This window comes from Tetrao urogallus (genome assembly GCF_951394365.1).
Source record: "Tetrao urogallus genome assembly, chromosome: 2".
In the NCBI taxonomy this organism is placed as follows: Eukaryota; Metazoa; Chordata; class Aves; order Galliformes; family Phasianidae; genus Tetrao; species Tetrao urogallus.
In genome coordinates, this window is record NC_136814.1 from 50,653,364 (window position 1) to 50,679,246 (window position 25,883).

The window sequence follows — 25,883 nt, forward strand, 5'->3', positions numbered from 1 at the left end:
TCCTAGGGATGGATTTTATGCAGTGCAGTATGCTTTATGAATGTGGGTAGCAACTCTGCCTATCAGATGCTGGACTTCGATGCTAGAAGAAGAAGCTGTGAAGAAATAGACCTGATTGTGGTACAGCTGGACACTGTGTGCAACTGAGCAAATCTCCTAATGCTGTCGTAATTTACATATTTTTCAGCATAGGAAAACTAACTCTGTTCTCATTTGGACAACCCCTGACAAGAGGTGATAAACACGCTATTTTTAGAAAGCAAAAACCAAAACTAATGTCAAGCCTGACTCTTGTCCCTTGGGGCAATTAACTTACAGATGTTTGTGTGTATATTGTAAAATGTGCTTAAAGTGAATCTGTCTTGTATACCATGTACGTAGGAAAGTGGGAAGTCAGAATATAAGTAGGACTCACACTGGCTGCAAAGAGAAGAGCAGATGAAGGAGGTGGAATTAAGAAGTGGAAATTGAAGGAAAGCAAAAGGGAGAGACAGGAAGAAGAGGTCCAGAAATCAAAGGAAGAGGGAACCAGACCAGACCAAACTAGACTAGACTAGACTATAACAGTTCAGTTGGAAGGGACTTACCAAGATCAAGGTGCCTCATATGTGTTGCAGTGAGGAGATAGCTAGCTATCCTGATACAATTTTTTCAAACCTTTCCTTTAAATTATGTTACCTGAACTGTAGTCACTAGTAAAACACATTTGGAATAAGAGGAAGGTCTCTCTGTCTTAGATTAATTTTAATTATTGTATCCACATGAGATTAAGTGGGTTTATTGCACTTTGTCATTCTTATCATATTTACCTTTAGTCAAAACAGAAATGTCTGTCTGTTTAGTATCTACAAGAAAGGACTAAAGGATAGAGTCACTTCCTCTGTCTGTTTTGGGGATTTATATGAAATATAGTACTACATGTGCCTTTTCTTGGACCTTTAGAATATGCCCATCCTGCTCAAGCAGCTACTTTAGGATACTTGCCTTTCTGTAAGCAAGTCTATATATATATATATATATATATATATATATATATATATGAGTGCTTTATAGGAAAAAAGAAGAGCCTGATTCCTGCAGCTTTATAATCCAAACTATGAGATTTATCTGTTCTGTAAGGTTTATGTTTGAATTCATATTTAGCATTCTTGGGGGTGAAAAGAGCAAGAGCAAGTTCATCTTCAGCTATAAAGACCTCAGGGAAGAAGCTGCCTCAGTGCCTGATGAGCTTGGTTTGGTATGATAAGATTATGCTCTTCACTTGCAGCTCCTATATATTATTATAACCATCATCTTAGTAGTGGTAGTACTTCATGAGTTTTCATCAGGCCCTGGAGAGCTTGTCAGACACCAGCTAATTCTCCTTGGCAGTGTTAGAAATCTGAACATTATTTTAAAATATATCATTTAATAGAAAGATATCTTCAAACCCCCAGAATAATGTATTTAATTTCCTTTACTGTTGTAGTGCCTGGAAGCAACGAGCCTTTCATGACCCCTGGACAAATGCCTAACAGTGGAATACAGGAAATGTATAACCAGAATCCATCTGGAGCCATGTCGAACATGAGCATGAGCCAGCGACAGCAGTTCTCTTATGGAAGTGGCTATGACAGGAGGTGAGTTTTTCTTCAGGAAAAAGCAAAGACCGTTAGTGAAAGCCATCATCTCCCCTCTCATTTTCCCATCTCACATTGCAGAGAACGTGGCAGCCTGTATTTCCTACAGCATTGTACTAAGTCACTGGAAGTTAAACCGTTGGTAATGACTGCATCTAGCTGTTCACAGGAATTAATGAGGAGGAATTGTTAAACTTTCTAAATCACTCAAGCTGCAGCAGATCAGCAAGTGGATATGTTTGACAGCTGCCTTCAGCTGGCTGTTGTGTTGGGCTGTGATGGCAGAAAGTAGCACTTGAGTATTCTTGCCATGTTTTCACCTAAACAGTTGTTGGTGGGCTTTTTCTGAAAAACAAAATGCACAGCCTGTGTTTGGTTTGTGGTCTGTTAGTGAATTGTCTTTAGAGATTCTGGAGTCTGTTGTCTGAGGGGCAGTAGTATTTCAGTGTATCTGTCAGGACCCTCATAAGTTTGCTTTCAGTGAAGTAAGCAAAAATAAATTTGGTTCTCTTTGTTTATCCCAGGAAAGCCTTTGGAATAATAAAAAAAAAGAAAAAGAAAGAATGAAACATCTGACAACTGAACACTGTTATAGCAAGCAGAGATGTTGGAGAATGTTTGGATTATATTAAGTATTAGAGTAGCTTTTGCAGCTCTGGCAATGTTCCCACTTTTACTTTCATTAGCTTGTGTACCCTAGCTTCCCTTTTTGTTTCCTTGTGGCAGCCAAAGTTACGCAGTGTGAGTCTTTCAAGTGCAGCAGAGGAACAAAGTTTTTTCTCGTAGTTTGAAGTAGTAGGTGTGTGGAGTAACACAACTGTAATGCTGCTCAACAGCTCATGTGCTGGGAAGTCTGATTAAAGTGGAAGATGATAAGTCAAGAGAATATTTTCTTTAAGGGATATGATTTTGGAGAATAAGTACTTTTTACAGAATGGGGTTTCCTTTGTCATTTTTTAGGTCGGATCATGGGCTGGGTCCTGAAGGCAGTATGGGACCACCTGGTCAAAGCAACATGGTGCCTTCAAACAGTGACCCAAGCATGTACTCTCCTAATCGTTACCCTGGCCAGCAAAGGTGAACATTGATTTCTCTGTTTGTAATATCTTCAATAACCAGCTAATGAGTGCTAGCAGACTCTATGAGGGCACATAGAATATGCAACTTCTTGGTGTTGCTTATGCTTTGCCTGCTCTGATTTAGGTTTTTACCATCGGTTCAGTTTCTGGAGTGTAACAGAGGATTGGGAAAATTGGTTGACTTTGTGTAGCTATAGAATCATAGATGTTAAAAAAGGAGCATGCATACTGCCTTGTGTATCTCCTTGCCAACACTGAACTGTATGTACAGGCCAAAGTTCTTCAGGGCAGCATTGAATGACACGTATTCTGAAGCTTCCACAGTTTCTTTTGGATTGTGGTTATCCTGTACCTAACCAAACTAACATTCAGAAAGTTTCCTTGTATATATATATATATAGTACATGTACCTTAGCCCAGTTTCATCTAATTATACATCCAATCTTGGATGAGTGTAAGCAATTCCTTTCGGTTATATGGTTCGTTTAACTGGTATTTTCATCTGCATCAACGTTTTAGGAGATACTGAAAAACTATTGCTTTACTCTCATCAAGGCATAAAAATACATTTATTTTCTCTGCTTTTGAAAAAGCCATGTCTCATCAGTTCATTTAACACATCGGGTTCTCTAATCCTGTTTTGTTTCTTAGACTGTCTGTGATATATTATTCCCATTCTTATACTCAAATAGGTAAGTTCTTACTGGTTATGTACAGAGTGTAATTACTCATGTACTGGTCTGCAAGACAGTGTTAATGTTTTAGTCTTAATACTTTCCAAGTACTTCATTTCCACAAACAAAATTTCATTCAGATGTGCTAAAAATACTGCAGTTACACTGCAGTGCCCCTCAGAGGTCATAAGAGGCCACAGGTAAGTTTCCAAGTGCAGCTCAGCTCTGCCTCTTGTGTATGTGACATTATGTAGCTTTAGTTAAAAATTACATGACTGTACATGATTGATTACAAAATTGTTAGACCACTGTTTTTACTCAGTAAAGATGTGTTTAAATGCTACATACCGTAGCACATATCACCATTTAGAATCTTAGAATTTCTCTTCAAATTAGCAGTTAGGTATTGATTGAGTACTTAACCTATATACCTATATATTTATTACATTCTTAATCCAGAAAGTAGTCTTCTTGGAAACCTGTGCTGTAAAAAACAAGAATCTTGACATGCTCAACCTTTGAGCTATATACATCAGGAATTTATCCTGCTATGACTGGTTCCTAGTGTCACTGCAGCTGCCTTTCTTACCTCTTTGCTGACCGTACACTATTCCCATTTCTAACACTACTCCTAAATCTCTCCCCTGCATCTTCATTGCTTCTTTCCTTCTATCTGCTTTGCTTTCCTCCTTCCACTGCTCCAGCAGAGCTTACTGTATTAGTCTCTGGACCATCCCACACCATGTCTTCACCACGATTCCAAATGGCAAGTGTCTTCAAGGTGCAAGATCGTGAGAGCAGTGTCCTTTCTCTGGTATCTTAAAAACTCCAGCAGCTCTAAGTGTTGATGTGAATGCTTCATTTTAGGCATGAACCATATGGGCAGCAGTATCCAGGACAAGGACCTCCCTCAGGACAGCCACCGTATGGAGGACATCAACCTGGAATGTATCCACAGCAGCAGGTAGGAGAAGGGAAAACAGCTACATTCATAATATTTTTTTAATAAATGCCGCTCAAAAATTCTGTATACACTCAAAACTTTGTTGATGGAATGTATGTCTTTTGGCACAGAGGAGCACTGTAGTTCGGTCAGAATCACAGCCCATAAGGATAAGCAGCACATATACAGCTATAGGAGGTTATTTCTTTACACCTGGAAGGGCATAAATTTTAACAGAAGTTCTAGAAGTTTTGTGGCTTTGAATGTGTATCAAGTGAATGTCCCAAGCTAATGATCAGCAGAGTGGGAAAGTATAATTAATAGGCTAGTGGAGTGATGCTGCCTCACTTTCAGAGGCAAATTGGAAAGTATTGCTTGACTGGCAGATTGACTCAAATTATGTCAAGTAGCCAAGTGAACCAACAGAAAACTAGAACAGAGTAAAACATGCAGTACTGCCAGTTACTTAGAATGCTGTGGTGGGTCACCTGAGTTACGTATCTTTAATATGTAGCGGATGGCATTTTCCCTGTATCTTGTCTCTAGTAATATGTTACAACTACACAAGAAAAATGTTTTAGTGTTAATAATAGTTTAAACATTTCTACATTTCAATCTCTGTTTATAAAATCTTTGTAAATACAAATGATACTAATAATTAAGGTTTTTGTAAGATGTATCGTTACTGCTTTGTGGGCAAAATAACATCTTGTAAGTTAATGACAAAACTCTGATGACTTCAACAAGGTTTTAGTTTCATTCTGCATGTTATGAAGTCAGTTCTAGTCACAGAATAATTACTGCTAGCTTCCAAAATAGAAAGCATTTCCTTGTGATACAGTTATCAAAATGCACTTGTTTTCAGCTACTTACAGGTAGTCCTTTTCTGTCTGGGTTAGTGTTTCACTTCTCCGAGCCAGTGGTCAGCTGCTGGAATGGACTGCCCAGGGAGGTGGTGGAATCACCACCCCTGGAGGTGTTCAAGAAGTGTTTAGATGTTGTACTGAGGGGTGTGGTTTAGTGGAAAATATTGGTGACAAGGAGGATGGTTGGACTGTGGATGATCTTAGGGGCCTTTTCCAAGGTTGGTGATACTATGATTCACTAGGAAATTCAGACTTAAAAAAGAAAAAAGAAAAAAAATGGAGATCTTAGGTTACATTGTACTAAAAATGTTTACAAAGTTTGACTTCTTGCCTATCTCTTTAGTTCATAGGGTCTCTGAAATAGTGTAATCAAAAGACTTTTGTTGTTCTTTATTGTGAACATATATGAGCAGCCAAGGTGATTTAGTGGGGAAATTGCAAAGATGCATAATAGAAGAGTTAGTGATACTCCATGCTAAAATATGTAGGTTGTATGTGAACTACATATTTGTTAAAGCAAAGAGACAACTAGAATTTGGGAAAGGATACATTGGGCCCTGTCTCTGTTGCTGTTTATATGCTTTGTATAATGGCTCTTGAATGCATAATGCATTCAAGCACGAATGCAAAAAAACATAGAAGAGTGAAGGGTGAGAATCCTGACCTTGGCCCTCCCCCAGAGGGGGCTTCCACACCCGGAGCATTCCCCTTTTTGACCTAGCTAAAGACCAGGTTGCTCCCACAATATTCTTTCAATTTCCTGGGTTTCACACTGTAGTGGTTCAAGAAGAATGTGAAAAATAACCTTTTCAGAGTTTTATCCATAGCCTGAAGGCTAGGGAATGGCAGGAAAGAAGGTGCTTTGTGCATGAACCCCTGGGGCTAGCAAAGCACTTTGAGCCAGTTTTTCAGTTCTTGTATGAATGCTTACAGGCTGAGTTGTTACACGGCAGGTTACCAGTGTTAGTGTATTTTTTTCTTCTGCAAGGTCTCACAACTCCCCTTTCCCAGTGGAGAGACACACATTGTGCAGCCTTGGTCACCTGCTGAACCCTCACACAGGAGTAGGAATTGAGGTGCATCACTGTCCTCAGCACTTGGTTGCCATTAAGCATCTTGCCACTGCATAGACACAGCTCTGATCTGCCTTTAAAAAGGCACTTGCTTCATTCCCCGGTGTCTGCTTTAAGCATGTGGAATCACTGTAGCAAAAAAAGCACCTTCTTTTTAGGTGTGGCAACTACTGAGTCAGTTCTTAATGTATAAATTGGCCCAAAGCGTGAGATTTACCACAGCAAGTTGTTTATGTAAGACTGAAAATAGGTTTTTCTTAGGTAGCCAGGCAGCTCTATAGCAAGTTAAAAATACATATACTTTCAAGCAATTCAGCAGTTGCAGTTTTATGTGCACCAAATTTGGAAGATGAGTTTATGAATCCCAGAGCTGTTTTAACTGACCCATATAGAATACATACAGAATTTTATCTATATGTAGATATAGATACCATGGGAACCATAACTTTGAATTTACCACACATCATATATTCAGAAATTGCCAATTTAATTCAAACGTTTTTTGCTTGAGAGCATTTGAGGTAGTTTGAACTGTGCATCAGACTCCCTGAAGATCTAAGGACCCCTGCAAACTTTACCACTTACTTTCTCCTCAAAACACAACCCATCTTTTTTGTCTTGCTGTCTTAAATGCCGACAAGTTGTATGATTTATTAACAGCCCAACTCCCCTGACTATATAACAGCTTACCTCACACAGCATTCCCCAATTGAGAGGGTGAAAAACAAGAGGGGAATGTTGCTTCATTCATTACTGATCAGCAGTGTAAGAACCTGCATAAGTCAGAATAGAACATTTCGATGTGAGCAGTTGCTACAATAATCTCGCAGTAAATTCAGTGTGTTTAGAATGATTTTGGAAGGAGGGCTGGTTGCCCAAGCAGGTGTGTTTCAGAGGATTATGTGGAGTAACAAAGGCAGGGGAATGTTTTCTCCCATTGGTAAATATATTGTGTGTCCATTATGCACTGTCATAATATCCAGCATTGAGACATGCATGCTTGCAACGTATCTTGTTATTTTAAGAGTTCACTCAGTGTTTGTCCCTTTAAGAGATAAAGTCATTGAGTAGTTTTGACTTTTTTTTAAATCTGTCTTCTTAGCAGACTGAGCATAAAAAAGGAATGAAAGTATCTTGTTGGTGAGGATTGTTGCCTTTTCATGCATGTCTTAAGTGGCCAATGGAATTTCTTCTGACAGACAGAATAGGAAAGGGAAAGGAGGGAACACAAGAGCAAGCATAAAAAAATTTAGCCCAAGGATAAGTTTCCTTTTCAAATTAAGTTATAAATGCAGCACAACAGAGGCTAAAATAGAAAGCCTCGATCACAGCAATGTGTGCCTGACTGGAATCAGCACAAGCCCTCCAGAGCTAGGAGCCTTCAGCTTTTTAAATGAGCTTGCAGCCAATCGCTATTATTGTGTATGTAGTAAAAGTGACAAATTTTATTTCTGATTTTTCTTTTCAGAACTACAAGCGACACATGGACGGCATGTATGGGCCTCCAGCCAAGCGCCATGAAGGGGATATGTATAACATGCAGTATGGCAACCAGCAACAAGAAATGTATAACCAGTACAGCAATGCTTACTCTGGGCCTGATAGGAGGCCTATGCAGGGACAGTATCCGTATCCGTATAACAGGGAGAGGATGCAGGGCCCAGGACAAATGCAGCAGCATGGAATACCTCCCCAAATGATTGGTGGCCCCATGCAGTCATCATCCTCCACTGAAGGTCCTCAGCAGAACATGTGGCCAACACGAAACGATATGCCTTACCCTTACCAGAATAGGCAAGGTCCAGGAGGCCCTGCACAGGCCCCACCGTATCCAGGGATGAATCGCACTGATGATATGATGGTACCTGACCAGAGGATAAACCACGAGAGTCAGTGGCCTTCTCATGTCAACCAACGTCAGCCTTCTTATATGTCATCCTCAGCCTCCATGCAGCCTATCACTCGGCCTCCTCAGTCATCCTACCAGACACCACCCTCTATGCCAAATCACATCTCTAGAGCTCCGAGTCCAGCATCCTTCCAGCGCTCTTTGGAAAACCGTATGTCTCCAAGCAAGTCTCCTTTCCTACCCTCCATGAAGATGCAAAAGGTTATACCCACAGTTCCAGTGTCACAGGTCACAGGACCTCCACCCCAACCACCACCGATTAGGCGAGAAATCACCTTCCCCCCAGGCTCCGTAGAAGCATCGCAACCAGTCTTAAAACCAAGACGAAAGATTACCTCAAAAGATATTGGTAAGTATAAAAACAAATGCCAAAACAAGTTGGGAGAAAGGAACTTTGGTTTCTGTTTTCTTTTACATGGTAAGACTGCTTTGACAAGTAATTAACTTTGGTAACTATTATGTGTTCACTAAAAATGTAGTAGCAAATGTATCAGTGTGGGTGACAAATCTTATACGAGCAAGTTCAACATTATATGAAATCAGTTTTCTATATGGAGACCTGAGTTCTCAAAAAGTGTAACATCACATTAAAAATAAAGCTTGTCTCGGGCTTCCAAATGCTATTTGTTGAAAGATCCATCGGAATATCTGTTAAATCACCGGTGCAACATTTAGGTGAGCAAAGATTTCCACATTCTCAATCCATGGAAGCTCACAACAGAGTTATTGGCTCTGTGTCCTTACAGCATCTGCCTTACTCAAGTAGCCCATTTTTTCGGGCCACATTATTTGTCACTTTTGTTTCTCTCCAAATTCTTTCCTAAGTATCTTCTTATCTTGAATTCCCGTTGCATTTCACACATTCAAGTTCCCATACCTCAGGTTCCCATATTCATGGCTTGTACTACATTCTACTTGTATTTATGTACTGTTTGTTATAGCCAGCTTCTCAGAAGTTTGTAAGATAATTTCTTCTGCAAGGTCAGGAAGAATGGCCCATTAAAATGCTCTCCAGAATTAGCACTAAGTAAGAGTTACAGAAAAGCATAACAGGGCTAAGCGGCAAAACCATGGTCTTAAGCAGTGTTTCAGTAACTATTCAGTAACCATTTCCTATATATTTTGCATCCTCAGAATGTCGCAGTTTATTCTTTCAAAACTTACCAAGTTTTCAACGCTCAAAGGTTGCACTAATGCTGTTTTATGCTTATCCTTTCTTTCTCCAGTAACTCCTGAGGCCTGGAGAGTGATGATGTCTCTTAAATCTGGTCTTTTGGCTGAAAGTACCTGGGCGCTAGACACTATTAATATTCTTCTATATGATGATAGCACTGTCGCTACGTTCAACCTCTCTCAGGTAGGTGGGAAAGCATTACAGCTCTAAACTTTCCAAGGAAAGAAAATGCTAATAAGATAGATATGAAAATGCTTAAGTCTCTTAAAATATATTAATATAAGTCAGAATACAGCAAAACTTCAATTTGTAATGATCAGTAACAGTGAGTAGCAAAATGTACTTGAGGGTGGAATTGGGGAAATAGTAAGCTTAAAAGGAGAGCATCTTTCGTGGAAAGGGATACATGGGAATGTAAGAATTTTAACACTGGCAAAAGACTAATGTGTAAATTCAGATTTGTTGTTGAATGAGAATAATCCCAGAAAATAGCAGCATGTTAGTAATTTTGCCTAAAAGAAGATTCAGAAAAAATTATTGCAGAATGATGTTAGATTTGAGACTGTCTTTCAGTTGCTATCCGTCTTATTCATTAGTCCTGTGCTAGGCTGTGAGATACTTTGTTGGGTTTTTTGTTCCTTTTTCCCACAAAGTAAACTTGTACAAAAATACTAGGTTTATCGAACAGTTAAAAGGCTAAAATCCACTGTCTGTCCACAGGTTAGTTACATACGATTTAACAGGGTATGCTTTTGCCTCTCTTCCTCCCAGCATTTTTCAACTCTGCTCTACCTATCAGCCTGTTAGGTGGTTGTTATAGATGGCGTGTTGGTAATGCACATAATCTAAAATTTGCGCAGTTTCTCTGCTCCACTCATTCCCTGGCTACTAACAGTATAACTCATCTGTTTTAAAATATAATGACCTTTTTTTAAAAAAATACAGACACAGATGATACATTTCATCCCACCTAACTTTATAACTAGGGATATCTGTAGCATAATTCATCTCATCCTACAATAGAGATCTAAAGTAGGTCGGATGAATCATAGCCCAGAAATGGCCTCTAAAAGATCGTTGATTATAAAAAGAATCTAGACAATTAGGTTTGTAACTGTTGCAGGTGTTTGGAGTTAAGGGAGATGAGTCTCCTCTGAATTCTGTTAGAGTCTGCACTAATACACCTTGTGCAAATTGCACAGAATATCAGATTATTTTAGATTTTGGAGGTTGCTTTTGCCTTGAACTTGATTTCCAGTGTCAGTCAGGACTCCATATGATGATTGATAATTCCTGCAGTTTATAAGCGCCTGTTTGTTCTCATTTCTTTGGGATTTTTGGCAATGGTAAGAATACAGAATGGGCGAAAGGATACATTTTGCTAAACACCTATTAACCCAAAATTAAAACAACTATTAAAAGGCAGGCAATTGGGCTGAATGTATCATAGCAGTAAAGAATTTTTAATAATAAAGCCACTGAGGGTAAATTAGTACCGAGTCAAATACTGCCTTTCCATGAGAAAGTGATAACAAGTTAATTAAGAGGATTAAAGCTAAATGAAAACTGTTTCTGAAGGATAACTTGCACCACCAGGCTCCAGTGACAATTGTTAAATATTGCCAGGCAAAAAGAGAGCCATGCCAATAGAGATGGGTTATTAATCTGGAGTATCAGTGCCTTGAACCTGAACTGCAGATTCTAACGGAACAGTTGATTTTAGAGACTGAGAGACAAAGGAAGAGTTGAAGAATTCTCAACTTCCGGAATGTAATAAATATACAATTCAGAAAAGCAAAGAGGGTTAGAAACTCTGAAGAGACAATAAATTATATTAGGCATTTCCCAGGATGGAGCAACTAGGCTAAGTGGTAGCTAAGGTGCTAGTGCATATGAATAAAAGTACTGTGCTTTTCATACCTGTTACAATTTAAACAAATGGAATCATGATGTTCTGGTGTTACATACTGGTTGGACAGAAACTAGAAAAATTTCATTTGATTAACTTCTGCCATACAGGACCTAGCCACAAGTCCACAGCAAAAGGAAGGAAGTTGTACATTTCCATATGAAATTCTATGCAGTCAAAAATATTTGGTTTTTTATGTTGTTGTTTGTTTGTTTGTTTTTCTCCCCTTAGTTGTCTGGATTTCTTGAGCTTTTAGTAGAATATTTTAGAAAATGCCTGATTGACATTTTTGGAATCCTTATGGAATATGAAGTGGGAGATCCAGGTCACAAAGCACTTGATCACAAATCAGCCAAGAAAGATGATAGCCAGTCCTTGGCAGAGGCTACTGGAAAAGAGGAGAACGACGAATGTATTGACTGTTTTGATGAAGAGGAGGAGGAGGGGGATGATGAAAACGTAGAAGGAGAAGAAAAGAGCATTGTTTTTTCCACTCCTGGTGCCATTGCTGATCCAAGCGAAAGGCCAAAACAAGCCAGTAAATTTGACAAGCTGCCAATAAAGATTGTAAAGAAAAATAATCTATTTGTTGTTGATCGATCTGACAAACTTGGACGTGTTCAGGAATTTGATAGTGGACTTCTCCACTGGCAGCTTGGTGGTGGTGACACAACTGAGCATATCCAGACTCACTTTGAAAGCAAGATGGAGATTCCTCCACGCAGGAAAGCCCCTCCTCCCTCAAACTCTCCAAGTAAAAAGAAAGACCTCGAGGGGAAAGGTGAATTTGAGGAACAACAAGAAAAAAGTATAACGGCAACCATTGATGATGTCCTCTCAGCTCGGCCAGGAGCATTGCCAGAAGACTCAAACTCTGGTTCCCAAACAGAGAGCAGTAAATTTCCCTTTGGGATCCATCAAGCCAAAAGCCACCGGAATATTAAACTGCTAGAGGATGAGCCAAGGAGCCGGGATGAGACTCCTCTATGCACCATAACTCACTGGCAAGACTCCTTGGCCAAACGCTGCATCTGTGTGTCAAACATCGTCCGTAGCTTGTCTTTTGTGCCTGGCAACGACACCGAAATGTCCAAACATCCAGGCTTGGTGCTGATCCTGGGAAAGCTGATCCTTCTTCACCATGAGCATCCAGAAAGAAAGCGAGCACCGCAGACTTATGAGAAGGAGGAAGAGGAGGACAAAGGGGTGGCCTGCAGCAAGGATGAGTGGTGGTGGGACTGCCTCGAGGTCTTGAGGGATAATACATTGGTCACATTAGCCAACATTTCTGGGCAGCTAGACTTGTCTGCTTACACAGAAAGCATCTGTTTGCCAATTTTGGATGGCTTGCTGCACTGGATGGTGTGCCCATCTGCAGAGGCACAGGATCCTTTTCCAACCGTGGGGCCCAACTCAGTTCTTTCGCCTCAGAGACTTGTGCTGGAGACCCTGTGTAAGCTCAGTATCCAGGACAATAATGTGGACCTTATCTTGGCCACCCCCCCGTTCAGTCGTCAGGAGAAACTCTACGCTACTTTAGTTAGGTACGTTGGAGACCGCAAAAACCCGGTCTGCCGAGAAATGTCCATGGCGCTCTTATCGAACCTTGCCCAGGGGGACACATTAGCAGCAAGGGCAATAGCTGTGCAGAAGGGAAGCATCGGAAACTTGATAAGCTTCCTGGAGGATGGGGTCACTATGGCCCAGTACCAGCAGAGCCAGCATAACCTCATGCACATGCAGCCTCCGCCTCTGGAGCCACCTAGCGTAGACATGATGTGCAGGGCAGCCAAGGCCTTGCTGGCCATGGCTAGAGTGGACGAGAACCGCTCAGAGTTCCTTTTGCACGAGGGTCGTTTGCTGGATATCTCAATATCTGCTGTCCTGAACTCTCTGGTTGCATCTGTCATCTGTGATGTACTTTTTCAGATTGGGCAGTTATGACATAAGTGAGAAGCCAAGCATGTGTGAGTGGAGATTAGAGGGTCACATATAACTGGCTGTTTTCTGTTCTTGTTTATCCAACGTAGGAAGAAGGTTAAAAAAAAAAAAAAAAAGAATCTTTGCTCCTCTGCCCCATTCACTATTTACCAATTGGGAATTAAAGAAATTATTAATTTGAACAGTTACGAAATTAATATTTGCTGTCTATGTGTATAAGTACATCTTTTTATTTTATTTTTTTTTTAACCAAAGTTGCTGTCTAGTACATTCAAAGGTCACACTTTTTTTTTTTTTTTTTTTTTCCATAGATTATCCTTTTCAATGTTCTTTTCCATGTTTGTATTGCATATTTTTTGGGAAGCGAACTAGTGACTTTTTAAAAAAAAAATGTTACAGCAAACCATTGTATGATGGAAAGAATCTCACCACTTTGAAACAAAAAGGTGAAAAGTAACCAACGTACCAAGTTCCTGTGTGTTTTATTTTTTCAAATAAGGAAAAAATTAAAAAAAACTTGTATACCATCACCCAAAGCTCTGTGCAATAGAAGATTCTAGTGATGTAGGTGTAGGGGATCAAGGAGGGTGTCAGTCAGTAGTCAGAATACAAAACGATACTGGTTTCTCCTCTGGAGAAATGGTAACATTAGGCTAGGAGCAAAACAAAACAAAAAGTTCAAGTTGAAAGATTTTGAAACAAAACCTAATGATAAACATCAATTGCTTCCTCACCAGAACTGTCTTGTCTACATCTGGTTTTTTTTTTTTGACCTTCCACAATGACAGTTCTTCACAATTCCTTTAATCATTTTTTAAAATATTTTTTTATTGCCTAAGGGCCGTGATGTATATAGAAGTTGTACATTAAACATACCCTCTTTTTTTTTTTTTTTTTTTTTTTTTTTTTTTTAAGTACGAAGTTTTTTGTTTCTTTTTCATGATGTGGTATCTACAAAGTGATAGTAGAATTATTTTTCTTTCATTTGGGCCATATCTCCAAAAAATAATTAAAAAAAAAAAAAAGAAAAAAAGAAAAACCCAACACAGAAAATCAACAACTGAGGGTAATGTACAAGTTTCTGTATGTATAAAGTCATGCTCTATTTCGGGAGAGCAGCCGATCACAATTTGCTTTATAAATCAAGGTGTGGAAATGGTTACGTATGGATTGATTTAAGAAAATGGTTACCAGTCTACAGACAAAAAAATATATACAGGAAAAAAAGGAAGAAACACAACTTCAAAGATTTTTCAGTGACAAGAATCTGCATTTGTATTTCAAGATAATGTAGTTAAAAAAGAAAAAACTTGATGTAAATTCCTCCTTTTCCTCTGGCTTAATGAATTTCATTTATTCAGTATAAAATCTTTATATGTTCCACATGTTAAGAATAAATGTACATTAAATCTTGTTAAGCACTGTGATGGGTGTTCTTGAATAATGTTCTAGTTGCAATGTGGGATATCAGAAAGCAAACTAATTACAAGAAAGAGCAGTAATGATTATTCTCTTTCCCCTACTTTATTATTATGACCTTCAAAAATATTACTCTATTGTTCAAGTATTGCAGCAACTTGTTCTCCTTTTAGAAGAACCTTCTCACAGCACAGAGAAGCGTTTTTAATTATTATTTATAAAACCACAGAGCCTCAGAGGGGAAGACATAGCTGGCAAACGATAGTTCTGACTATGCAGATATCCAGTCTCATTGCTGTGTCTGGGGGGGGCTAAAGATGGATGTTAGAAAAAGTGACAGAAGATTTTGTTAAAGCAATAACCAACTTGAAGAAACTGATCTGTATTCACTACCTGTAATTCTCTCTGTTGGTTAAAGGTGCAAATACCCCCGTGATGTGGGTATTTAGAATAAACACCCACCCGCTTCTCCATACTGTATGTGTCATTGCATACTTACATGGCCTCTCATCCTGGGATTCCCCCATTAAAGTGGATCAGGCTTTAACAGAGCACATCCATCACTGTAATTGGTGGGAGATGGCCGTTGCAGTTTCAGGAACTATGTGGTTTCAGATACATCCACTCTCACCTGGTGATACCTTGTTGCTGAATGCTGTTCAAGCACTAATTTTTGCTGTTTCATCTTGGATCATTAACTTTGTTATCGTGATCATAGAAAGATAATAATAATCAGCTTCCCTGGAATTGCCATATAATTACACTGTTAGTGGACATCCTCCTCCCCTCTCCAATTGAGTGCAGAGGTGCTTGAAAATTACAACCCCATTGGCACACTGCCCATCCTGTTCATATGATTGCTATAACATTCATATATGTGTGAGAGTTTCCAAGACAGCTGAAGCACATACAGTTATCAGGCAAGTTAGAAACGTGACTCCCTGGTGTCACAAGGAGTAATTTCGCTTTCTAGCATTCCTTACTCAGTAATCTCTCTCCTCCCACACTGCTGCTGCAGCAGTCTTTCTTCCCTTGCATAACAATGTACCCAGAAATACATGGCAAATTATGACTCGCTTGTAAGTCTTCATCACAGAAGGAGTCATATTTCAGGGATGATTTTTACTGCTGAATATGGGGCAGTGTAGAAGTAGTATCCCGTACTAAGCCTATTTCTTACTAACACTTTACTACTTGATAGTACCCCATGGATACAGGCAAGCTGTTGGATAAACCCTCTGCAGGGCGGTAATGCCCTCTCTTAAGGACATCTCGCACCTCCTCTTCTGCATTCAGACCCAGAGTCCTCCAGGGGAAGCTACACCTGTGGCAAAGCACTCAGTTGTCACAGCCAGAGCTTCAGTGGTATTCAGAGCTGCTCTGAGCCCAGTTTAACAGTGTGGTGGGAAAGAAAAAAAAGACACCAGCCAGCTGTATGAATGTCCATGTGTATGTAACCTCGCTGCTGCTTTTCCAGGTGGACCAAGTAATAGAACTAGCTGGGGAACTGGAAAAGCAGAGAGGAAAGGTTACTGACACAGATACTACCTGAACATGATTTATAATAGTAACAGTAATTATCAAAATCACTGGTTAATAATATTACAACACATTTGTTGGAAGAAAAGTGAAGCATGAGAACTCCAGTTCACTCTGTTGTCTGTGTATGGTTTCACCTCTCCCACTAATGTTTTCTCAAGCCTTTGGAGAAGACCTGCTCGTGGAACTTGTGAACTTACTGTGTTCTGCCTGAAACCTGAGCAAGTTGAGCTGCTGTTGGTACTGTTCCTGCAAGAGGGATTTAGTGTTTCCAGTTTTAAAAAATCTGTATTGTGCTGGTGCAATCATGTGTAGTGTATAGCGAAACTCAGAAGTTTAAGAACTGATGAGAGGGTGCAATATTTGAAATTCTAAACCCACAAGTTACAGAGGGGAAAGCAGCCTGTTAGTATTCTAGGCAATAATCAAGCCCCCAGATATTTAATTGTATCAATCAGCTACATGTTGTTGGACAGGACCAAGCAACAGATTGCTTACAGATTAAAATAGCAGCAATAAGATAAATGGAATCCCTGTATCTTCCTGACCTTTAGTGTCACATTGGGAACTAAGAGACAACTGTCCCTTTTGGCAGGAAAACAGGTTTTCATTTAGCAGGGGTCAGGTCGATGGATAGACTTGTTGATCTGGAAGGTCTTTTCCCAACCTAAATGATTTCTATGATTCTGTAATTCCCTACAATATCCTTAAAAAATAAGTAAAAAATAAAAACCTGCTCAGAATCGCCACGTTTTGAACTGCCCAAAAGGAAGGATGCAGAAGAAAAATCGATCCACATTTAAAAGCCATTATTGTAACCGTTTGTGCTTTACTCAGCTATTTCATTCTGAAGCTGCTGTTCATTGTTAATTGGTACCAAGGAAGAAATTGCTCACTGTCTCCTCCTTCTTCCATGTGAAAGAGAAGGAGCTGTAGATGTCCATAGTGCCAATGTCTGAGGCAACTTGGAAATGAACAGGAACTCGGCGCTGAAGTGAGGTGGCGCACACAGGGCCTGTTCAGCCTTACAAGAAGCTGTACTGTGTGCTGGTTTATTACTTTGCAAGTAGTAGTATGGGTGTATTCAAAGAACCAATGCACACCTACTGCCCAAATTCTGCAATAGCACAATTGTAATCACAGAGTTCAGTTCTCTGTATTTTAAACAGGAGATCAATCTCAAATTTTGAAACAAGAATTCTCCAGAGAGGGATGATGACTGCTATTTTTATCACCACTGATGTGGTGTTACCACGCTGGGGAAACATGGGGAAACCACACACAGCAGCACACAGCAGTCCCTGCTCCAAACAGTTTGTGTTCCAAGTCATGAATAAGTAACTGCAAGTGGACACATGGGGGAAAATGGAAAGAAAAAACAAAACAAAACAGTAAACTTAAAATATGAGAACCACATATAGAGTGAAATTATGAAGATCTAGAATTAAAGTCCCATACCACTCTCGAGATTTGTTTTCCCAGGATAACTTGCAACATTTCTGAGGGCTCCCCAACTTGCTTTTTCTCATCTTGAAATCTAACACTTCCCGTGCCCAATTCCTTTCCTCCTATCCATTGCAAGGATATTTTTAAGGACAGTTTAATCTGAAGGGAGAGAGGAACAAGAAGCCATTTGGAAAAAGGAGGCAGAGTATGAAAACAAAGCTGAAAGAAAAGCATTCCTGTGTCCCAGCTGCATTGCTTAGCTTTCACATTTGGGTCATTCCAAAGAAACAAATGAACCAAGCTAGAGGAATTTGGCATTTCACTGGTGGTTGGTACAAAGAAAAAGGAAGTTAAAAGAGATTTTAAAAGGTAGAAGGAGTAGGGAAAGGGAAAGAGAAGGAAAATAGAAGCTTCCACAGGCTGGTAAATTTAACTTTTCTTTAATTACATCACGTCTAACTTTAAATTACATTTAATTTTCAAATCCCCAGTACAGCATGAATGGGGAAGGATTAATATTGACTTTGTTGTTGAGTTCACATTCATGTATTTATTCGTGCACCATCAGAAAAGTGCTTTCAAAGTTTGTCCTTCCTTTCTGTAACTGTAGCTGCAGACATTTTGGACTGCATGTGAGATTTAGCTAGCTCCATGTCTGAGTGGCTTGGTTTCTGCTTCCAGCTATTTATTGTAACAGACATCTGGAATGTATTTCATTTCAGCACTGTTGTACAGCATAAAAACTGTGTTTTTTTACTTAACGTTGTTTTTTTAGCTGACCTAAACTAATGAGATGAAGGGGGAAGATCTCCACCAAATGCCTTCAGCGGAGCTACAACATCTTGCCCTGACTTTGTTAATTTGCTCAGTCTATCATTACTTCTAGTATATATTGCATCTCCATTAATTAAGGATAGTTATTTACATTGAAAGGTGATGGGGTGGAATTGCCTTGCTGGTAAAGTGAATCCCAAATGGCTCAGGCATCTCCGTATTGTTTATCCATGTCTGCAGAGAGACTCCTGAAGGACAAACATTCTGACTTCTGCTCCCCTGCATAGTATTTTAAGAAGGCTAGTCTATATATAACCATGCCAGGACAAAGAGAAATTATCTAACACAGAAAACTGTTGACATGTTAGAAAATGCTTACTCTGTGATGCAGTTCTTCTCCACTTGTAGCAAATTGCTTCTCAGTTTTATGTATACATTTGCAACTGAGAAGAACGAAGAAAAATAACTGAATCTAGTACATTTTGTGTTCGTTCTAGCATAAAACTATGAAGTCAACTACTATATCTCTCCTTGTCTAAGAGAATTTGCAAAGAAATAGTGTTCCATTGGTTTATCACTGCTACTAAAGCTTACAGTGAATTCTTCAGCAAAAGTTCTTTTAGGTTTTTGGTTTTTATATAAAACGCGAAGCTCTGTAAGGAAGAAACAGTGAGCAAAAAATATCAAGACTTATGTACAGCGTGGCTTCTTTAGCAGAACTGGCTTTGTACATTGTGTACACTGCTAAGGAAGACTGAGTTGTGTTAACAGCCTATTTGTTATTGATATCTTGTAGCCATCCACAAAAGTCTACATATTTCCATCTGAGTGCTTTGTATAGTCATGCATTTTTCACTGGCACACCTAACTGAGCACTGCAGGAGAAGTGCTTCCTTTTCATTCCTTTTCTTGCCTAACATTTACTCCCTAAGCCATTCATGTAGCTTCCTTCCCTTCCCCTATGCATTAGTGTCAAATGCTGCTCTTTTAAGTAACTGAATTGCCTGGAGTTTGTCTGTTATTGATACCTTTTGGTATACAGAAGGATTTGTTCATTGTGCTGAATTTTATAACCAATTTTTGAGACAGCAACATCTCCTGAGGGTTCTCATCCTGCAGGAAAAAGTGACTACAGTCATTCCCCAACCCTAGCAGTGTGGAGGTGGTTGAGATCTGTCAAGGAGAGATAAAGAAGAAACGGCTTTGTCATACACTCCTACATGCTTCAAAACACAGGCATGTTACTTATTTGCGGTGAGCAGGAATAACCAACCTTTCCAGTGAGAAGTTATACTCCCCTCAGCTTTTCTGTTATACAGGGTCTTCTGAGTAAATAGTTGTCTTTGAATTTCAATAAAACTGCCAATTTAGAAGCACTTAAATGCTTGACTGTTGTACACCATGAAAATAACATTATGGCTCCTGTGTCAACTCTGCCATTGTTCTGTGCCCCATATGGCTCATCCATATCTATCAGCCCAGCACATTCCTGCCTTTCTCCATATGTATCCCTTTCCTGGACAAGGCAGCCCACAGAGCAAGGCACTAACTGGTGGGCCATCACTGGAGAGATATTTTTTGTGTAGGGCATGAAGAGGAAAATATACCCACATGTAACACATACACAAAGATCAATTCCATTAAATACCTTCTTCTATACTGAAAACCATGAAGTCCAAATATGCCCTGAGTCACTGTGCTCATCTCCACCAGTAGGTAAAAAGGCGGTCCATAGTAAAGCACAGGTGTTGCTGGTGGCATCGTTTTGACACAAAGGAGGCCACAGCTAGAGGCACTGCCTGAATAGCTGGAATCAGGTTTAGTGTTCCTAGCCACGTGACATGCCACTCATCCCCTGTAGAAGCCTGGGGACATGTGCTGACCTACACCAGCAGCAGAGCTTGCCCTACATGTGGAGGGGGAAAGCTCATCTGTTTGCTTATACTGGGCCCCCACCCACATGATTTGCTTCACTCCACAGGAGAGGCTCGTAATGCTTTGCAGTAACTGCAAACAGAGCACGGGTGCTCACACTGAAGATGTTCTCCTGTGTCCTGCTTTTCTTGATCTGCAGTTAGAACCTTTCTGTGGTTCTGGCCCCAGACCTGAGATAAATCTCAGAATGTATCACTTTCCCTACGTTTGAACCCAGAAGTTACATAGCATAATGGAATTGAGCATTAGCGTTTATTCACATAAAAATAGCAGGCATTCTCTTCTGTAAGTTTATTTTCTCTTGCTGCAGTCAGAATGATCTCCTGGCTGAGACTGTACCTGAGTGAGAGAGTGGCTGTCCTCAGCCCACTCCTGCAAACACAACAGCTGCTGCTCATGGTGCTGTTTCTAAACCCAGTTAGGGCAGAATGAGTTAAGTGCTGGGTGCATTTAGGTGTTGGGTTTGCTTGGTTTTGTCACCCACGACAATTTGACAGCTGCCATGATTGTACACTCAGAGAGTTGCTCTCAGGGCTGGCAGCAGGGGCAGCCGTGTGGCACCAGGGCATTGTGTGACCTGAAGGACTCTCTGGGGAGCCCCAGTGTTGTGCAGTGTGCGTTTTCCCCTTAAGACTGTGTTTCAGCTGTGCTTAATAATTCATATTCATAATTCAATTACTGTAAGCTTAAATTCATTGTTTGAAATAGTACTTGGGTTTAACGCTATTTCAATACATCTTTGTTATTTGAAATCAATTCATAAAACTCTTTACATCTACTATTTACATTAACCTTAATTCAAAGTCTTAGCTGAATCAATATTTAGTAGGTTTCAGCAATCTGTCCAAGTCTATTTACATAGGGAAAATACTGCTTGCACCACTGTGTTTGAAGCATGAGCACCAGCAGAGCCTGTGAGAGCTGCCAGGGCAGGGGTGACAGGCTCTGGGAGTGACAGGCCCCAGGTCAGCACTGTGCTGCTGCTGGGCTCTGTCAGCACACACACCCGCAATGCACCTCCTAGCTGCTTACTGTACAGCTCTGATCCACCTTTTTAATCAAATTTCATCTGTTGAATAACATCAGTGATTTCCCGAAAAGTCAATACTATTTTATTTTATGCAGAACAGAAGCAAGTTAAGGGGAATGTTTGTTCGCAGCAACTCATAATGGGGAGGTGAGTATAAAAGCATATGTGTATCTTGGAATGATTTTTTTTCCTTTCACACGAGACCTCTATTTATGAACAAAGCTTTTTTCATTGGCCTTTGTTAACACTGCAATTAATACACTATGTCAAACTTAAGCGCACAGAAAATCAGGTTGTTCTAATTTTGAAGAATTCCTTTATATCCTAACAAAAGAAATAGGAGAAGTCTTTGTCTGAAAGAACCACTTAAGAACCACCCTTAAACCATTAAAAATTGGGTATCTTACCTCATGTTTCTAAGTATCTGATAATACTTAATGCTTTACAACCTTTTCAGTGGCACAATGATACATTATAGACAAACCTTTTCATTTTAATGGACTCAAATGTCGACCGAAACATCTCCTGTTGTTCCAAAGCTCTTCAACTGGTAAGGGAAAAGCAACAGGTAACATTCATTGTGCAACACCCAAGATCAAACAGGGATTTTGCCACACTTAATTACGAAGAATGTAAACAGAACAATCAACACAAGCTGTCATTCCTAATTAGCTGTTAGGCAGGGGGATTTACCACAGCCAGTATTGGTGTTACCACTTTGTTGTAGAAATGCCAAGTCATGGCCTGAAATAGTGATTGAACACGTGGTGGGAAGGTAGGGCCAACACAGGGAAGCTCAGATGCATGTAACGCCCCTGAGTGACTAGATGGGATGAAGCAAGGATCTACCCCTTCCCATACCTCATTTAGGGCTGGCAGTGGAGGCCAAAGTATCTCATTGTGGTTCTCTATGCGTTTGAGGTCTTTTGATGGTAAGTAGCCTCTTTCGGTTTTTTTTGTTTTTTTTTTTTTTTGTTTTGTTTTTGTTTTTTTTTTTTTAGTGTTTATTGCTGTTGTATTTGAGCAAGTAGCCTTGCTGTAGCCTGAGTTCTTGTTGTTCTGTAGTTATTACTGTGCTTTCCTTTGTGTTATGTACCTGTAGTTAAGTCAAAGTTTAAAAACGAATGGTATTCCTATGTCTTCATTGTTTTGTACACTTTTTTCAATTTCAGTGCTGTTTCAAAAGTTAGTTAGTAATGACTACTTCACCCTTTGACTGTATGGTAATAAACAAAGTGGTGTTGTATTTTGGTATTCTGACAGCTTGAGGCGTTGGTGGTCTCAGGGTAAGATATTGAGCATATCTTTATTTTGTTTACTAGAAATAAAATGACTTGCAGCAACATTTACCATCAAAAATGGTAGAAATTGACTAAGTAAATATTTAAAAACTGGCTGGAATAACAAAGGTCTCTAGATGGGAAAAGTAGGCTGGCTGCTTTCTATCTAAACTTTCTCCTCAGCAATGTAATCTAAGAAAGCATAAACAGGCACTGATCAGTCTTCACATACTGCGTGGAAACTGCAGAGCTGGATGCTTTTAGCCGAAGGACTCTGTATAGACTGGCTATCCGCATGACTCTTAAGGAGCAGTCAAAAGATGTGTAGTGCTGTGAGCCCCTCTCTTTCCTTCTTCAGCCTGAAGAAAGGTTGATAAGATTTTAAAGGACCCCAGGGCCTATGCTGGGCTGTGACCTGCTGACTGCTCATAAGTGTGCCTGTGTATGCTTGTACAGTGCTACTGCCATTGTTAAATTAAATGTGTTAAGTGAAACCAGCCGGCATGGCACTCACCCTGGGGGCTGTGGGTGCTTTGGACTTGAGTCAGATACTGTATCTCTCACATTAAGGAAACCTTCTGTATTTCATTAATTTGTCATGAAGTAAGAGAAAGCTGGATCTAACAAACTTGGGCCGAGCAACAGTAAGCAGAAACAGTGACCAAGCTTCCAGCACAGAGACTTTGGTAAATGAGGTTTTTATAACTAGAAGAAAAAATGGTTGATTCTACCTTCTCGTATTCCAGAGCTTTTTCAAATTCTGAACCAACTCTCAGACAAGGTAGAAAGTTGTTCTACTAAAGCAGAGGTTGCAATGTTTCCTAAGGTCTCTCCTTTCTGTACTCCCCCCAAAAATGATAGCTGCTAATTCAAGCAAATGAACGTTGCGGTGGGGTGGATAAAGTGAAGTGTGCTATCAGCAAGGCATTGCTATTTTTCTAGGAGATTCCTATCAGCTGCGTGAGCAATTCTGGTCACACTGGCAGAGCAGCTGGTAACCAGCTGTCCTTTTGCTTCACCTGGAGCAGTGTTAGGGAGCTCAGAGCTCTACAGCACCTTGCTGGCAGGGACCCTCTGTCTCACTGGCACAGTAACTCAGGTCTGGCTTGCCATATATTTCAATCTAGCTGACATATGGCGGTAAAATTAATCAATAGCCAATGACTCCACTGAAGTGATGTTAAAATGTGCAGTGTGCCATTATAGAGCACCTGATTTGCTGCTGCCCTTTAGGTAGGGCCATGAGAACTCGCTTTCACCATCGCGCACGTGCATCTCCATGCTAGGCTGGGAGCTGTGGGGAGGCAGCCACATGCTGACCAAAAAGTAATGCTGTGGTATGTTGGGGCAAACTCATGTCAGTGTTGAGCACATCCTACAGTCACGTATCTGTGGGCTGAATTCAATCTTATTTCTGGAATCCAGTATTTACTTTAAGAAGTTAATGAATTTGACTAATATGCAGAAAGCTTTAAAGATGCCCAGTGTTTCTTCTCCATCCTTCTGCCCACAGGTGATAGTTGTGGCAGCTGAACACCTTTAGGCATCCTGACCTTAGGAAGTATTTCCCCATTTATGTCATTTTCAAATGATTTGGCATAATAAAACAGCAAGTCATGTCCGTTTTGTTTTTTACTTTTTTGGACTTGTTCTTTCAGCAGGCTTTTTAGGGTGTGTATTAAGTACTCTTGCTTCTGCCTTCTTACTTTACTTATGACTCTTTGTCCCTGAATTTCAAATGTGATCTTTGATAGTATCGAAATAGTATCGTAATAAAGGGAAAAAAACCTTTGAACCTCAATCAGCAGGTGAGAACTTATGATTATTGTTGTTTCCTTTTTGAAAAATAAAAAAAAAAGTCTCCAAAAAGAAAAAGGAATATAAAAAGAGACATTAAGTCCAAAATACTTGTGTTTTTTTTTTGTTTTTTTTTTTTTTTTTTTTTTTTTTTGCAGCATAGAAATAGTTTTCAAATGCTTTGTTCTCAGCTAAGTAATACATGGCATTTAAGTAACTAAAAATATAAATAATAAACATTTTGTAATTCTGATTCTGAAATAGCAATGCTGAAGGAAACTCTTTGAAGTGTGGATAGTCTTCCCCCCCCCCCCCCCCCCCCAACCATGGCCTCTTCCCCCTGAATCTTCATCAGATCTCACAGAACACTTCGCTGATTCCCCAGAGACGCTTTTGGTTCAGTGAAGATTCTAGCTAGAGTAAATAAAGATGTTTTTAGCTGAGTTTCTGGGATAGTGCTATATTGAAATTGTACATGGTTCAGTTTTCCAGTTTTTCACTGCTCTGTTATTTAAGCTTCAAAGTTCAGTACACTGAAGATCCATTCATAATTTATAGCTCAACTGAGTATCTCTTTCCCTTATTTAAGTTCTCAGACAAGTAGAAGAGACAGATGCTTTGAGCAGCATGTACATATTCACAGTGCTTGTGGAAACAACCTCAGGCAAGGTATCCAAGCCTGACCAGTAGGTTAGCGGTCTTCTCTTCTGGAAAGCCCATCTGGAAGGAGCTGGGCCCTTTAGAAGGTCAGCTGCAATGAAACAGTTGGCACCTAAAAGGTTTTATGTTGGCACCTAAAACCTTTCCTGGAGGTGGTTCTCCAGTATTTATCTACAGACCAAGTCACCTCCTGGGAGTTATTGTACTAACCAGTAAGTGTGCTTCAGGTTGTGATAGTGGAAAGTCAGTCTGTAGACTAAAAGGGAGTTTTTGCATCTATTTTTCCTAAATTTTCAGAGTCTGTCAACTGCGTGACAACATGGGAATGGAGCACACAGGAGGGAGGAGGTTATGAGATGTGAACTCCCGTTGTTCAGGAGTGAGGTTCCAATCATAAAGTTCTTGATTCTTGCTAGTAGGGCAGATGCCTGTGTAAAGCCCCATTTGAGATAATGGGATTTTGTGTCGGTCGATGAACCTGCATTTGTACATCAATATCATGAGATCAGAGTCTGACATTTCTCCTTGGAAAAAGGTACTCTGGGCTATTAAACACCCTCAGCCACCCAGGCCCAATGACCTGTACTTTTCAGTACCCATGCAAATACCAGCAAGCTGACCTTTATTATTTGCTGGATTAGAAATAATTCAGAAGAGCAAGATTTTTTTATTTGAAAGTGTCAGGATAGAAAGGCTTTTAGGAGAAGTGTTATAAGAAAGAGCAAATCCATAGAATATTAACATTACCGATTAGTTTAAAACATCAAGTAGAATAATCCATTATTTTAATTAGTTTTCCAGATTGCTGGCAAAAAT

At 39.9% G+C, this 25,883-nt stretch overlaps 1 protein-coding gene across 1 annotated transcript in view; it reads left to right on the plus strand.

Moving 5' to 3' along the window:
• ARID1B (AT-rich interaction domain 1B) overlaps positions 1 to 13,190 on the plus strand; it is a gene marked incomplete at both ends in the record, with an annotated part of 315,911 nt that extends 302,721 nt beyond the window's left edge. Inside the window, 5 exons of the mRNA XM_079550855.1 lie at positions 1,469 to 1,619; positions 4,240 to 4,336; positions 7,723 to 8,512; positions 9,390 to 9,520; positions 11,478 to 13,190. Coding sequence (XP_079406981.1) covers positions 1,469 to 1,619; positions 4,240 to 4,336; positions 7,723 to 8,512; positions 9,390 to 9,520; positions 11,478 to 13,190 — 2,882 coding nt within the window. The remainder of the gene's footprint in view (positions 1 to 1,468; positions 1,620 to 4,239; positions 4,337 to 7,722; positions 8,513 to 9,389; positions 9,521 to 11,477) is intronic.
• Between the last annotated feature and the right edge of the window lie 12,693 nt (positions 13,191 to 25,883).